The sequence below is a fragment of the Taudactylus pleione genome, unplaced genomic scaffold (genome assembly GCF_031769625.1).
Source record: "Taudactylus pleione unplaced genomic scaffold, aTauple2 ptg000555l, whole genome shotgun sequence".
Lineage (NCBI taxonomy): Eukaryota > Metazoa > Chordata > Amphibia > Anura > Myobatrachidae > Taudactylus > Taudactylus pleione.
Genome location: NW_028284957.1, coordinates 995,477 through 1,011,577, shown reverse-complemented (window position 1 = coordinate 1,011,577; position 16,101 = coordinate 995,477). Strand labels below are relative to the sequence as shown.

The following is a 16,101-nucleotide window of genomic DNA, read 5'->3' as shown; positions in this document are numbered from 1 at the left end:
TGTGTATTATGATCATGTACAGTGATCAGGTCATGTTGGAGGTGTAGTGTCCTATGTCTGTATACAGTGTAATAGATGTGTATTATGGTCATGTACAGTGGTCAGGTCGTGTTGGGGGTGCAGTGTCCTATGTCTGTATACAGTGTAATAGAAATGTATTATGGTCATGTACAGTGGTCAGGTCATGTTGGGGGTGTTGTGTCCTATATCTGTATTGAGTGTAATAGAAATGTATTATGGTCATCTACAGTGGTCAGGTCATCTTGGGGGTGTAGTGCCCTGTGCCTGCATAGAGCGTAAAAGAAATGTATTATGGTTATGTACAGTGGTCAGGTCATGTTGGGGGTGTAGTGTTCTATGTCTAATAATAGTGTAATATAATTGTATTATGGTCATGTACAGTGATCAGGTCATGTTGGGGGTGTAGTGTTCTATGTCTATATACAGGGCAATAGATGTGTATTATGATCATGTACAGTGATCAGGTCATGTTGGAGGTGTAGTGTCCTATGTCTGTATACAGTATAATAGAATTGTATTATGGTCATTTACAGTGGTCAGGTCATTTTGGGGGTGTAGTGTCCTATGTCTGTATAGAGTGTAATAGATGTGTATTATGATTAGGGGTGAGCGGGTTCGGATTTCTGAAATCCGAACCCCCCCGAGCCCCCCCGATCCGAGTCCGATCCGAATCAGGCTCGACTTTTCCCGCCTGACTCGGATCTGAAATCGAGGCAAAACGTCATCATCCCGCCTTCCGAGTCTTGCGGGTTTTGGATCCTATATAAGGTACCCGCGTCGGCGCCATTTTCTCACTCGGCTGTGGACAGTGAAGAGGGAGGGTGGGAGTTAGGGCTGTGTAGTGTAGTGTAGTGCTGCTGTTGTCCACTACTTCAAAGTCCATAGGGGCTGGCTGTGTTGTGCTGTGCTGCTGTTGTTAATAGGGGCTGTGTCCACTACTTCAAAGTCCATAGGGGCTGGCTGGACTGTGTTGTGCAGTCAGTTCTCCATAGGGGCTGTGTCCACTCCAAAGTCCTGTGCAGTGTCCCAGTCCTAAAGGGGTGCTGTAGTGTTGTCCAGGGGGTGCTCTGTCCATCAGGGGTGCTCCCCCCAAGTGCTAAAAAAATAATATATTTTCTGTGTTTGTGAATTGTGTGCGCAGTAGCCGCACGTGCATCAACAAAGTAGTGCCAAGCGTGCGCCTGTGTCATAAGTAAAGGGCCGGCTGGCTTGACCGTTAAGGGTGCTGTAACCCCCGAAAGTACACTCCAGTCCAAACCAAAAAAAAAATTATTTTCTGTGTTTGTGAATTGTGTGCGCAGTAGCCGCACGTGCATCAACAAAGTAGTGCCAAGCGTGCGCCTGTGTCATAAGTAAAGGGCCGGCTGGCTTGACCGTTAAGGGTGCTGTAACCCCCGAAAGTACACTCCAGTCCAAACCAAAAAAAAAATTATTTTCTGTGTTTGTGAATTGTGTGCGCAGTAGCCGCACGTTCATCAACAAAGTAGTGCCAAGCGTGCGCCTGTGTCATAAGTAAAGGGCCGGCTGGCTTGACCGTTAAAGGGTTCTGTAACCCCCCAAGTACACTCCAAACCAAAAAAATATATATTTTCTGTGTTTGTGACTTGTGTGCACTGTGGCTGCACGTGCATCAACAAAGGAGCAGCGCCAAGCGTGCGCCTGTGTCCCATAAGTAAAGAGCCGGCTGGCTCATTTCTTAAAGGGTGGTGTAACCCACAAAGTGCACTACTCTCCAGCAAAAATAAAAAAATATTTTCTGTGTTTGTGTGCGCTTTAGCCGCACGTATATATATCAATATAACATAAATGGAGGACCAAACTTTCTCCGATAAAAATAAAATAGGGAAAGATCAAGAACCACTTCCTCCTAGTGCTGTTGCTGCTGCTGAGAGTTGTTCATCATCCCAGAGAGGAAGTAGGAACATCACTACTTTTACTAAACAATTGACCCCCCAACAGTCCCTAACAATGAGGATGAAGTACGACAGCAGTCATCCTGAAGCAAAACGTATAACTGAGGCCTTGACTGCTATGTTGGTGTTAGACGTGCGTCCGGTATCCGACATTAGTGCAGTGGGATTTAGACAATTGATGGAGGTAGTGTGTCCTCGGTTCCAAATCCCGTCTAGATTCCACCTGCATCCTTAAAGCAGCAGCGACAAGCGTGCGTCTGTCTGTTAAAGGGTGGTGTAACTCTCAAAGTGCTCCAAAAAATAAAAAACTATTTTTTTAATGTGTTTGTGACTTGTGTGCGATGTAGCCGCACTTGCATCCTCAAAGCAGCAGCGACAAGCGTGCGTCTGTCTGTTAAAGGGTGGTGACACCCTCAAAGTGTGCTACACAAACAATAAAAATATTCTTCTTCTTTTTTCTGTCTTTGTGAATTGTGTGGGCTGTAGCCGCACCTGCATCCTTAAAGCAGCAGCGACAAGCGTGCGTCTGTCTGTTAAAGTGTGCTACACAAACAATTAAAATATTGTTCTTTTTTCTGTCTTTGTGAATTGTGTGGGCTGTAGCCGCACTTGAATCCTCAAAGCAGCAGCGACAAGCGTGCGTCTGTCTGTTAAAGGATTACATCGGTGACAGCATCCAAGTAGGCATGTCAGACAGTCCGTACCTGTACTGGCAGGAAAAAGAAGCAATTTGGAGGTCCCTGTACAAACTGGCTCTATTTTACCTGAGTTGCCCCCCCTCCAGTGTGTACTCCGAAAGAGTGTTTAGTGCAGCCGGGAACCTTGTCAGCGAAAGGCGTAGGAGGTTGCTTCCACAAAATGTGGAGAAGATGATGTTCATAAAATGAATTATCAACTCTTCCAGGGAGACCAGCCTCCAGAACGTACAGAGGGACCTGTGGTTCCAGCAGGGACGAATTAATACTCTGTGAGGATGAGGATGTACACACTGAAGAGGGTGAGGAATCGGTGGATGAGGAGGATGAGGATGACATCTTGCCTCCGTAGAGCCAGTTTGTGCAGGGACAGATAAATTGCCAGCTTGTTTTGTGGGGGCCCAAACGAACCAATCATTTCAGCCACAGTTGTGTGGCAGACCCTGGCGCTGAAATGATTGGTTTGTTAAAGTGTGCATGTCCTGTTTATACAACATAAGGGTGGGTGGGAGGGCCCAAGGACAATTCCATCTTGCACCTCTTTTTTTTCTTTGCATTATGTACAGTTTGGGGCCTAGTTTTTCAATGCCATCCTGTCTGCCACTGCAGTTTCACGCCTAGATGGGTCACGTGTTTGTGCCGCCCACTCGTGTCGCTTAGCATAGTCATCCAGCTACCTCGGTGCAACCTTTTGGACATAAAAACACTATTGTGAGGTGTGAGGTATTCAGAATAGACTGGAAATGAGTGGAAATTAAGGTTATTGAGGTTAATAATAGCATAGGAGCAGAAAAACCTACAAATTCTGTGATTTTAGCTGTTTTTATGCTTTTTTTCAAAAAAATACAGATCCAAAACACAAAACCCAGAACCCAAAACACGGAAGGGTGGTTTTGGCAAAACCAATCCAGATCCAAAACACGAAGAAAGATCCAGATCCAAAACCAAAACACGAAAAGTGGCCGGTGCACACCCCTAATTATGATCATGTACAGTGGTCAGGTCATGTTGGGGTGTAGTGTCCTATGTCTGTATTCTGTGTAATAGATGTGTATTATGATCATGTACAGTGGTCAGGTCATGTTGGGGTGTAGTGTCCTATGTCTGTATACTGTGTAATAGATGTGTATTATCAGGGGCAGAACTATGGGAGACAATGGAGGCACCTGCCGCCGGGCTCCAGCTCTAAAGGGGCACCTCCTCCATTGTCCACAACATATTCACCCCACTTAGGGCTGTAGCTATGTGCCCGGAGTGTACCGTCACAGCCACCCAATACATGGCACCCCTTCCCGACACAGAAGAAGCCACCATACACTAGTGGAGAGCTCAGTGTCAGACCATCAGCTGCTGCCTTCATCTATCTATAGCCTGTCTGCATGCGGAATGCTACATTACAGTGTCAGCGGCTGTGACAGGGGAGGGGGGGGCACCAAATTATAATTTGGCTCCGGGCGTCTGGGATGAACTTACGCCACTGTGTATTATGATCATGTACAGTGGTCAGGTCATGTTGGGGGTGTAGTGTCCTATGTCTGTATACAGTGTAATAGATGTGTATTATGGTCATGTACAGTGGTCAGGTCATGTTGGGGGTGTAGTGTCCCATGTCTGTATACAGTGTAATAGATGTGTATTATGATCATGTACAGTGGTCAGGTCATGTTGGGGGTGTAGTGTCCTATGTCTGTATACAGTGTAATAGATGTGTATTATGATCATGTACAGTGGTCAGGTCATGTTGGGGGAGTAGTGTCCTCTGTCTGTATACAGTGTAATAGATGTGTGTTATGGTCATGTACAGTGGTCAGGTCATGTTGGGGGTGTAGTGTCCTATGTCTGTATACAGTGTAATAGATGTGTATTATGGTCATGTACAGTGGTCAGGTCATGTTGGGGGTGTAGTGTCCTATGTCTGTATACAGTGTAATAGATGTGTATTATGATCATGTCCAGTAATTAGGTCATGTTTGGTTGCATGGTTTTCCATGTCTACATAGAGTATAACAGCAGTGTATTAAGTGTTGTGACTAGTTCCAATTTTCTCTAACATTACTTTGCTTATAAAGCACAATTTACACGTCATTTTATTAACTTTTCTCAGCTATTACTAGTTGTTACTCCTCTCCTTTAATCTTTTTGTCCTACTGTGAGATCCACTCAATCCTCCTCTTCCATCCTGTCCATCTTCTATCATCTATCATCCTCCTGGTCCCGACTGCCAGTTCCTCCGTTACTTCTCCACCTGGCTGCCCCTTTCCCCCTTCTCAGACCTTGCTTCCATCATCCTTCAACAGGCTTCAGCACCACTATTGATGATCCTTTCAACTGTACTGCTTCTAAATTTCTGTTTGTCATTATTAGGCACCTCTAAAAGAATCTCCCCACCTTCCCACAGTGGTGGCCATTCCTCTGACCTGGTATTCTCCCAACTATGCAGTCTCTGGATTCAAAATGTCCCATTCCCTCTCTATGGCAACAACCTACTTTCTTTTAATGTATCTTTCCCCTTTGGTCAGGCTGCAGGAGCTGATGCCTCTCACAGCCTGGCCGGTGTCCGGTCACGCAAGAGGCCAGGAATCTGCATACGCTGGTGCAGACCTTGGCCTGGTCCCTCCTGGAAACAAATTTGACACACCTCCATTTCCAGGAACGGCACCCAGGCCCGCCCCCCCAAACACTGCAGCACGAACCTGTTCTGCACATGCGCAGGCGTACCTTCCACATCGGAGATATGCGTTCAGCCTCGGATGAATGTACATCCCTGAATGAGCCTCAGAGATCGATGCAAATCCCGCTGCGACTGCGTCTTTGCACGGGGCGACCAAGTAAAAATATGCAAATGTCGTAGCTGCCAGGATTTGTATCGAGAAGCCCACCGGCAGCTTCTCAAATCCAAACGCTTGTGTACAAAGACACAACCATCGGTCGCACATCGAACTTTCGAGTCACCCCAAGGTTACGCAGAACGGCTGACTGTACTGAGACTCCGGAGCCTTTGCAACTGCAGACGAGATCGCAATCTCAGGCTGAGACACGTCCCAAAAATGATCGCGACTCACCTACGTTTGAGTCACCACCCGTCCCATTGCCGCCCACAAATGGTCTCTGCCTGTCAATCAGTTTGAAAAATAAAAATCTACACTGCGCCCGTCGTCGCAGGACCATCGCGGCACATGCACCATGTGACTTATATGCATGAGCAGTAGAAAATAAATCTCCCATTTGCAATAACATTGGCATTGCCGCCGTCCCTGGATCAGGCCCAGAGATTATATTTTTATGCCACTGACCCCAGCAGCTTTTCCTCTGTCACCCATTACATCCTTCTCATCCCCTGACCAGGCTGTCACAGTCGCACTCTACTGCTATGCCCTTAGCTCTCCCCATTACTCTGCTGTCCCAGCTGTCACTATCAGTCTACAATAGTCTTCTTCCCAAACTTTGACCTCCGCACTGACCTGCTCTCTCCATAACGCTCTCACTCTGATGAGCACCCAGGAGGAGACCATGCTCTTCTCTGGACTTCGGGCCTGATTCAGAGTTGGGAATAGAGAGAGAGATAGCACTTAACTGTGAACCTGGACAAACCATGTTGCAATGCAAGGGGTGTAAATACATAATTTTTATTTTGCATGTAGGGTAAATACTGGCTGCTTTTGCATGTAGCCCACAAATACTGCACAGCTTTATTATTACACTGCACTTTAAATGTCAGTTTGGACATCTCACTCCCAAATATAAATCTCTCTGCACATTTTAAATCTGCCCCACCTGCAGGGCAGCATGGTTTCACCAAGATGATCAGTTGAGAGAGAGATCTCTCTCTATTCCCAGCTCTGAATCAGGCCCTTCGTCCCTTTCAAATTAAGGGGTCTATTTACCTTGGATGGAGAGTAAGTGAACGGAGATAAAGGACCAGCCAGTCAGCTCCTAACTGTCACTTCAACATGACAGTGAGGAGCTGATTGGCTGGTACTTTATCTCTATCCAAGGCTTAGTAAATTGACCCCTAATTCTCTCCTCCTACAGCACTGTTCTTTCATTTGTTAAACAAACCTACCCCTATACTCTAATTTCTTCTCAGCACCTCCCCCCTACCTCTTCGACCAATTTCAAATTCCTACTCTCCCCTCCCCTTTCCACTTTCATTACTCTCTCCTGGGCCAGCTCCAGGCCTCCACATAAATAAAAGGCCAGACATCAGCATGAGGTGGTCACACAGTCCGCCATAAATTAACAAATATTAAAATAATTTTTTAGTTTTCTCACAACATTATACATATTTCTATTATAGGGAGACAGCAGGGCTGATAGTGTAGGGGTGCACACGTGCACTTGGCTCTGGTCACACCCATACAACACGGGTTACACCTCCTTCCCTTCTCAGTATAGGTCCTTATACATATTCAGCACCAGGATCATGGGGCTATTATGCCGGCCCTAAAAATGGTGACCTTTCTACCAAAGCTGAGTGACATCACAAAGGCTATTTATGATATAACAAGTTACATAGTCAGTATATTGATCCTGCATGCATTTTGCCATTGCTATCTATTTATCTTTCTATTGTTTAGATTAAAATAAGCTTACATTACAACTTCAGTAGACATATTAACAGATACGGTTGATAACTGACAGTTCCATAGCAAGTCTCATGATTAGCCTATTGAGGTTATTAATCACAGATAGATAGCATTGGTGAAGTGCAGGTCCTATCTATCTATCTATCTATCTATCTATCTATCTATCTAATATCCATCTATCACATATCTGTCTATCACATATCTATCTATCCCATATCTATCTATCTATCTATCTATCTCTCATATCTATATCGTATCTATCTAATATCTTTCTATATGTCTAATGTCTATCTATCTATCACATATCTATCTATCTATCTATCTATCTATCTCATATATATCTATCGCATATATCTACCTATCTCATATCTATCTATCCCATATCTATCTATATATCTATCTATCTCTCATATCTATCTATCTTATATATATCTAATATCTCTCTATCTATCAATCACATATCTATCACATATCTATCTATCTAATATCTATCTATCTCATATCTATCTATTTATCTATCTATCTTATATCTATCTAATATCTCTCTATCAATCACATATCTATCTAATATCTATCTATCTCATATCTATCTATTTATCTATCTATCTTATTATTTTCATATATAAAATTTGGTAAAATAAGCATACCTTACATTGTACCATGTCATATCAGCAAATACAGTTGATAACTGACAGTTCTCTACAAAATGGTGACCTTTCTACCAAAGCTGAGTGACATCACAAAGGCTGTTTATGATATAACAAGTCACATGGTTAGCATACTGAGGTGAAAAGTCACCTCCTGCATGCATTTTGCTCTTACTATTTATCTATAATTTTCATATACAGTATAACATTTAGGTGTAACTAAGCATACCTTACATTGTGACTTGTTATATCAGCAGATAATCAGGTGGCACTCTTGGCCAGTCTCCCGGCAGGTAGGCAGGTCTCCCGGTTTGGCCTCTGCCCCTCCCCTGTTGCGTCCCCCACACTCACCCTGGTCTCGTCCACTTATGAAGCGAAAGTGGGTGGTCAGGGGGGGGGGATTACGTGATTCGCATCACCATAGCCCACCCCCTGCTTTACACTGCTGGTGATACCGGCATTGTAAAGCAGGTTGCTGGGCAGGGATCGGCGTGTACTATAAGTCACTGGTTCCTTGTTCACTTACTTGTTTATGTACTTTGTAAGGCGCTGCGGAACACTTGTGGCGCCATATAAATAAAGGATAATAATAATAATAATACTTTATTTCATTTTACTGCTGACATTGTGGGCACAATAAGAAAAATGACTGAATCCAATTATAACTTATTTACATGTCTCAGGCGAAATAAAATAAAGTAGCATTGCCATGTGTAATTGAAAGCCACGCTAAATACCCCTGTAGGAGACCTGAGAGGTGCAGTCGGTTATATACAAACCAATGAGTGAAGGGGATATAACCTCGTTGTGTAGTCTCCCTACAGAAATGCTATATGACTCCATCCACTCTCTCTGGGAACACCTGGTCAATGTGTGTATGCTTTATCTCTGCAGGCAAAGAAAGTTCCCTGACGTCAAGCAGTGACCCTCCGGGGATGGACAGTGGCTACCTGACCAGTAAGGAGACCACGGGAAAGAGCTCCCAGGACAGGGGGAGCAGTGACCTGGCCATGGACAAGAATGAAACCGAGAGCAACAAAGGGAAGAAGAGGCGGAACAGGACCACGTTTACAAGTTACCAGCTGGAGGAGCTGGAGAAAGTCTTCCAAAAGACACACTACCCAGATGTGTACGCCCGGGAACAGCTGGCCATGAGGACTGACTTAACGGAGGCCAGAGTGCAGGTACAGTGATTTAATGGCAGCCCAGTACGTGCAAAGACGCAGCATCTGCGGAACCTGCAATAAAACCGTGCTGTCGTGTAAGCGGCCTCTATCAGTGCGCTGTGGCCATTTAGACGGCCGGCTTATTCTTGATACAAGGTGAATGTTCCCCCCTGTCTTACTACCGTCTCTGTCGGTTGGTGCTAATGACAGGAGTAACCAGAAACAGTGTTGCTAAGTAACAGACACATTACAATTGCTGACAGTTTGTCTGAGCTCTGACCCCTCCCACCAGTGTCTGTGATGTCATCACCTTCGTGTTCCCACACCTACTGAGCATGCCGCTGACCGGACAACATTCAGAATTATATAATAGATTAGTATAATCTGTGTATTGTGCTGCAGCAGACGGTTACTGTCTTGTTCGGCTGCAGATCACCCACGAGGTCCTGCAGCTCATCGCTTCGTTATAGACTTATCTCTTGTAGGAAAATGATAAGTGGAGCTAAACATGTTGTATATGGAAATTAAACGACTTCTATTAATTTTTAATCTCACAGGCAATGTAAAAGTAATTAATACTAATTTGGGGGAACAGGAAACGATTATCTATATCCCCGAGTCGTATCGCCAAGGGGTGGTGTGTAAATGGTTAACAAAAAGAGAGTTATTTCCTGTTTGACGTAAATAAGGAAGGAGGAACTGTTATATGGCTTCTGTCAAGGAGGTCTCAAAGGGAAGATACATTTTAAAATGATTTTCTAATTAAAGCATCTGTCTGCCGGAGTTTTGTTCCTTGTAGAGGAATACCAGGATGCATCTCTAGTTTGCAGTATTATTAGATAATATCTTGCCTGGGGATTGCACTTGGCACAGTCTTGGTTTATTTGCCAAATTTGTTCAAAGAAAAACAAAAATAGAACAATCGCGCTAATACACAGAAACAAAGAATTTGATGGCAGATAAGAACATACTGTATCTAATAGAGCCCCTTTTTATCTCTCATAACCTCAGACCTGGGTCAGCTGCTGAGAGGGACAAATGTCTCCCTTTACAGCGCCTGGCACAACGTATAGTATCTTTCCCTCCGAGAGGGCGTGGCCACGTCTACCTGATTTGGCCACACCCCTACTAGTACCCAGTGCCGTTCAGCTCTTGTCAGTTTTGTCCAGCACCTTCGCCAGGTTAGTAATTTGTTTCTAAAATTGCACCTAAACTTGCCAAATTTTTCTTTCTTAACACATCAGCATACATGTCCCACACTATTATACCTCTACATACATGTCCCACATTGTTATAACTCTACATACATGTCCCACATTGTTATAACTCTACATACATGTCCCACATTATTATACCGCTACATACATGTCCCACATTGTTATACCTCTACATACATGTCCCACATTGTTATAACTCTACATACATGTTCCCACGTTATTATACCTCTACATACATGTCCCACATTAATATACCACACTATTATACCTCTACATACATGTCCCACACTATTATACCTCTACATACATGTCCCACATTGTTATAACTCTACATACATGTTCCCACATTATTATACCTCTACATACATGTCCCACATTATTATACCACACTATTATACCTCTACATACATGTCCCACATTATTATACCTCTACAAACATGACCCACATTATTATACCACTACATACATGTCCCACATTATTATACCTCTACATACATGCCCCACATTATTATACCTCTACATTCATGTCCCACATTATTATACCTCTACATACATGTCCCACATTTTTATACCTCTACATGCATGTACCACATTATTATACCTCTACATACATGTCCCACATTATTATACCACACTATTATACCTCTACATACATGTCCCACATTATTATACCTCTACAAACAAGACCCACATTATTATACCACTACATATATGTCCCATATTATTATACCTCTACATACATGCCCAACATTATTATACCTCTATATTCATGTCCCACACTATTATACCACTACATACATGTCCCACTTTATTAAACCTCTACATACATGTCCCACATTATTATACCTCTACATGCATGTCCCACATTATTATACCTCTACATACATGTCCCACACTATTATACCTCTACAAACAAGACCCACATTATTATACCACTACATATATGTCCCATGTTATTATACCTCTACATACATGCCCAACATTATTATACCTCTATATTCATGTCCCACACTATTATACCACTACATACATGTCCCACTTTATTAAACCTCTACATACATGTCCCACATTATTATACCTCTACATACATATCCCACATTATTATACCTCTACATACATGTCCCACATCATTAAACCTCTACATACATGTCACACATTATTACTCCTATACATACAGTACATGTCCCACATTATTATAACTCTACATATATGCCCCACATTATTACACCATTACATACATGTCCCACATTATTACACCTCTACATACATGTCCCACATTATTATACCTCTACATACATGTCTCACATTATTATACCTCTACATACATGTCCTACATTATTATACCTCTACAAACATGTCCCGCATTATTATATCTCTACATACATGTGCCACATTATTACACCTCTACATACATGTCCCACATTATTATACCTCTATATACTGTACATGTCCCACATCATTATACCTCTACATACATGTCCCACATTATTATACCTCTACATACATGTCCCACATTATTATACCTCTATATACTGAACATGTCCCACATTATTATACCTCTACATACATGTCCCACGTTATTATACCTCTACATACATGTCCCACATTATTATACATCTGCATACATGTCCCACATTATTACACCTCTACATACATGTCCCACATCATTATACCTCTACATACATGTCCCACATTATTATACCTCTACATACATGTCCCACATTATTATACCTCTACATACATGTCCCACATTATTATACCTCTGAAAACATGTCCCACATTATTATACCTCTGAAAAACATGTCCCACATTATTATACCGCTACATACATGTCCCACATTATTATACCACATTATTATTCCTCTACATATATGTCTCACATTATATATAGAATTAATTAATTGGGAGGAGGGTCCCAGTGGTATTGCTCAGTGTCCCGACATCTTGGCCTTAAAATAAGAATTGTTCCCTATTTTTCCCGTCTTCTGCATCTGCCAGTTAAAATGTGCATTAATTCCCTCCTAGACCTGTGTTATTTTAACCCACTTTAACCAATTTTTCCCCAACTAGCAGCTAATTGCATCTGACCCTTAATATATTGATAGCATATCCCCTCTCTACGTTGTCTGCACCAAGATTTACATGCTTAGTCCTTTAATATTTCTGATATGTTTTGTGATTTAAGGGTATATTTTTCTATTATCGGTGACAGAAATAAATGCCCATTACCACTAATTGCAGCAAAGTACCAATGAAGGTATCAGCTTCCGAAGTGATACTGGCTGGCAGAGGCAGGAACACACATGCCGGCCAACCCTGGTCTCCTAAGCGGTATCCGGTCATTAGGTCTACAGTAAAAAGGTAGACAATGTTTGGGTAGACAATAGAAGTTAGACAGGCAATAGGTTGACAGGGTCTGAAGGTCGAAACACTAAAGGTCGACTAGTAAGAAGGTCGACAGGTATAGAAGGTCGACAGGGTCATTAGGACGACACGCAAATGGTCGACACGTTTTTTTTTGTTTCTTTTTTAGGGTTAGGCACTTACTCCGACAGTTAGGTACTTACCCTGACGGTTAGGGTTAGGCACCAGGAGGTAGGGTTAGGGTTAGGCACTTCCGGACGGGTCGGGTCAGGCACCAGGAGGGACGGTTAGGATTATGCACCAAAGGGACGGTTAGGGTTAAGATTAGGGCTAGAAAAAAAAAGGTGTCGACCAATTCTGTGTCGACCATTTGTGTGTCGGCCTAATGACCCTGTTGACTTTCTGTACCTGTCGACCTTCTTACTAGTTGACCTTTAGTGTGTCAACCTTCAGACCCTGTCGACCTTCAGAACCTGTCAACCTATTGCCTGTCTAACTTCCATTGTCTACCCAAACATTGTCTATCTTTTACTGTAGACCTAATGATCCACACCCTCCTCAGCGAATGCCTGCATTTTCCCCTCTTTGGCTCCTCGGCTATTCTGTGATGGTGACAGTAATAGGGCAAAAGCCACCAGTATTTGTACTGCAACTGTCCATGTTATATAAAGCTGCCTATTCTTTGCATGGGAAAGGTAACTGGTAGCTCAGATTATTTAGAATTTTTTCCATTTTATGTTTATTCAGGAAGCCATGAGTACGAGCAAACCAGACAAAGCACTGTAGGTACAGGGTACGGCAAATTAAGCAGAAAATAAAAAATGGCCCTAATGGATCAGATTATTTTTTATTTATTCCGTACATTTCAACTTGCATTTTGCTGACTTTAACTGCGGGAGGATGGCCACACAATGGACATGAAGTCTATTCAGTCTGAACACTGTGCTACATGACCTCTGTAAGAATTGGCCACACACATGTACATTGGCGCATCTTGTTCTATTGGACAGATATGGCCCTTTGGTGATAGAGGTGAATGGTCAGATCATACAGGGTGCCGTTATTGCCTAGATATATGGTCAGATGTTGTCATCGTCCGTTTGAATTATCATCCATCCCGACAGATATCTGAGTGCCCCCATGACATGTTGATCTGGGTCCGTTTGGGCCAAACTGTTATCTTTCACTGGCCTTTATTAATATACAAGGGTCAATGCATAGGGCTATAACCATGTGTAAACAGATGGCATCGGGTTCATTTAGGAAATGCCGAAAGCCTTAGGGAAACACAATGTAGACCACAGTCCCCATGATTCTCAATGAGGACTGCGGTCTGGACCGGTTTACCAAGCTCTGAAAAGTTAAACTTTTTGGGGCATCTACTTGACAGCTAATGCCATCTTCAGACGGGGATTGTATCATCGCAGCGGGATCTTCTGATCCATCCCTGGCAGCCCACCTGATATCGCAGTTTTGTTCTGCGCATAAGTAGGGCAGTAGCCGAAAGTGATAGCGAACGCAAGGATTGTTTTGCTAAGTAGCTACGAAAAATAATTTCTAATCCCTGCGATTTCTATCACTGGTGGCCACACTTCCACCAATGATAAATAGACCTTTTAGCCTTTTTTTGTTCAATCCAAATAATGATGGGCCCTGTACAACTGGTCATGGAGGGGTTAATCATAGATAGAATGGGCTGAGAGGGGGTCTGGCGGCAGTGGTGGTTCAGTGGGTGAAGATGGGGCTCAGCCAGACTGTGGATAAGGGAAAGTGACTATACGCACTAATCGGTTCTCCTTAGTCAGTTCGGTCTGTGCACTCAGCCTGTTGGGGGACCCATAAGAAGCACCTAAATTGTGGTCCCAATCCTATTGGCAGCCCTGCCTACCTATATCAATGTGTGTCTCACTATTTCAGCCTTCGGCAACCTGCAGTATTTGCTGGGACTTGTAGTTCTACAACAGCCAGGGGTAGGATTTACAGGTTGGCTACATCTGCCCTGACCTTTATCTGTCTTTGAATAACTACATATTTACGGCCTGATTCAAAGAATTCTGTAAACGCGATATTTACATAAATCTCCAATTTATTTTTTTTATATCTGAGCATGCGCAGGAGCCGGACTGCGCACATGGCGATCAGGTCCTAGGACGACGGTCGCAGTACCCAAAATGCTGCAGCATGATACTGTTGGTGTCTGGCCCAAGCAGCGTGACTTTGCCGGACACCCTGCGTAATCTGAGGGTTACTGAGATGCCCGATGGTCACCCAGCAGCGGGTCAGAGCAGCCTGCAGCGGGCGTCTTTTTACTTTGCATATTTTAGCCTCTGCTATTCTGTAAATAATTGTTATGTGGTCTATTCTCCGCCTGCTGCTCTCTACGCACTGTCCCCCATTCCTCCCCCTCCCCCCACAAACCATGGGGGGCTGTGTCAGGGAAAACTACAGGCTGCAGGAAATTAAAGACGTAATACAAACAAGCACAAGTTATCTGACCCTCTCATCCCAAGCTGTTTTCCCAGGACACAGTACTGATAGTGTGCTCCGAGATTCCCCTCAGTGCGTGCAGGGGGGGATCCAGCGGGAAGGGGTGCCATCTGCAGCACTAACATTAGATAAATATCACGGTTTAAATCCTAAACGCACAGTCTTCACAGTCATCCCCTACCTGACCTACAGCAAATCCCACTGTCTGGGTTATATGTACAGTCATTTCTTCTAAGACAGCCCTCAGCCTCTGGCCGTAGTCAGATCACTGAGTTAAAGCCCATTGTGGCACAAAAAGGCAGACTTGTGAAAATAAATGATTAGATTGAATGTACAGCTGTTTGTGGAGCATTCATACTGTGGGAATCGGTATGGAAGGCCGGCAGTCGGTATCCTGGCCGTCAGAATCCCGACACCGGCATTCCGACAGGGCTAGCATACCGACTTGTTGTACGGTATGCCAGCCCTCCCCCTCTCCCTACCCTACCGCTCCCTCTTTGGTGCCTAATCCTAACCTCCCACCCTAGTGCCTGAACCTAACCCTCCCCCTAAAGCTTGAACCTAACCCCTCCCCCCTTAGTGCCTAACCCTCCCCCTAAAGCCTGAACCTAACCCCCCTTCCCCGCACCCTAAACCTAACCCTCCCTCCTTAATGTCTAACCCTCCCCCTAGTGCCTAACCCTAACCCCGCTGCGAACCCTAACCCCCCCCCCGGCTACTTACCTTCGTTATCCAGGCAGATGGGATGTTGGAGCTGGAATTGTGATAGGCGTCGGGACTCCGGCGCTGGTAATATCAGTGCCGGCATCGCGGCCGCCAGGATACTGACTATCCCATACTGTGCATGCTATGCAGATCTGGGCATAAGCGAAAATCCACCTGTTTGGTGGGTAGGGCGGAATGTACTAACCTTGCGGAGTACATCCCGCCATGCTTCGCATTCCTACTGATCACATATGTACTAACATATGCGATCAGCAGCACAAAGGACAGCTCTTCCGATAA

At 44.0% G+C, this 16,101-nt stretch overlaps 1 protein-coding gene across 1 annotated transcript in view; it reads left to right on the top strand.

Moving 5' to 3' along the window:
- ALX4 (ALX homeobox 4) overlaps positions 1-16,101 on the top strand; it is a 216,633-nt gene that overhangs the window by 127,278 nt on the left and 73,254 nt on the right. The window contains exon 2 of the mRNA XM_088452631.1: positions 8,757-9,046. Coding sequence (XP_088308757.1) covers positions 8,757-9,046 — 290 coding nt within the window. The remainder of the gene's footprint in view (positions 1-8,756; positions 9,047-16,101) is intronic.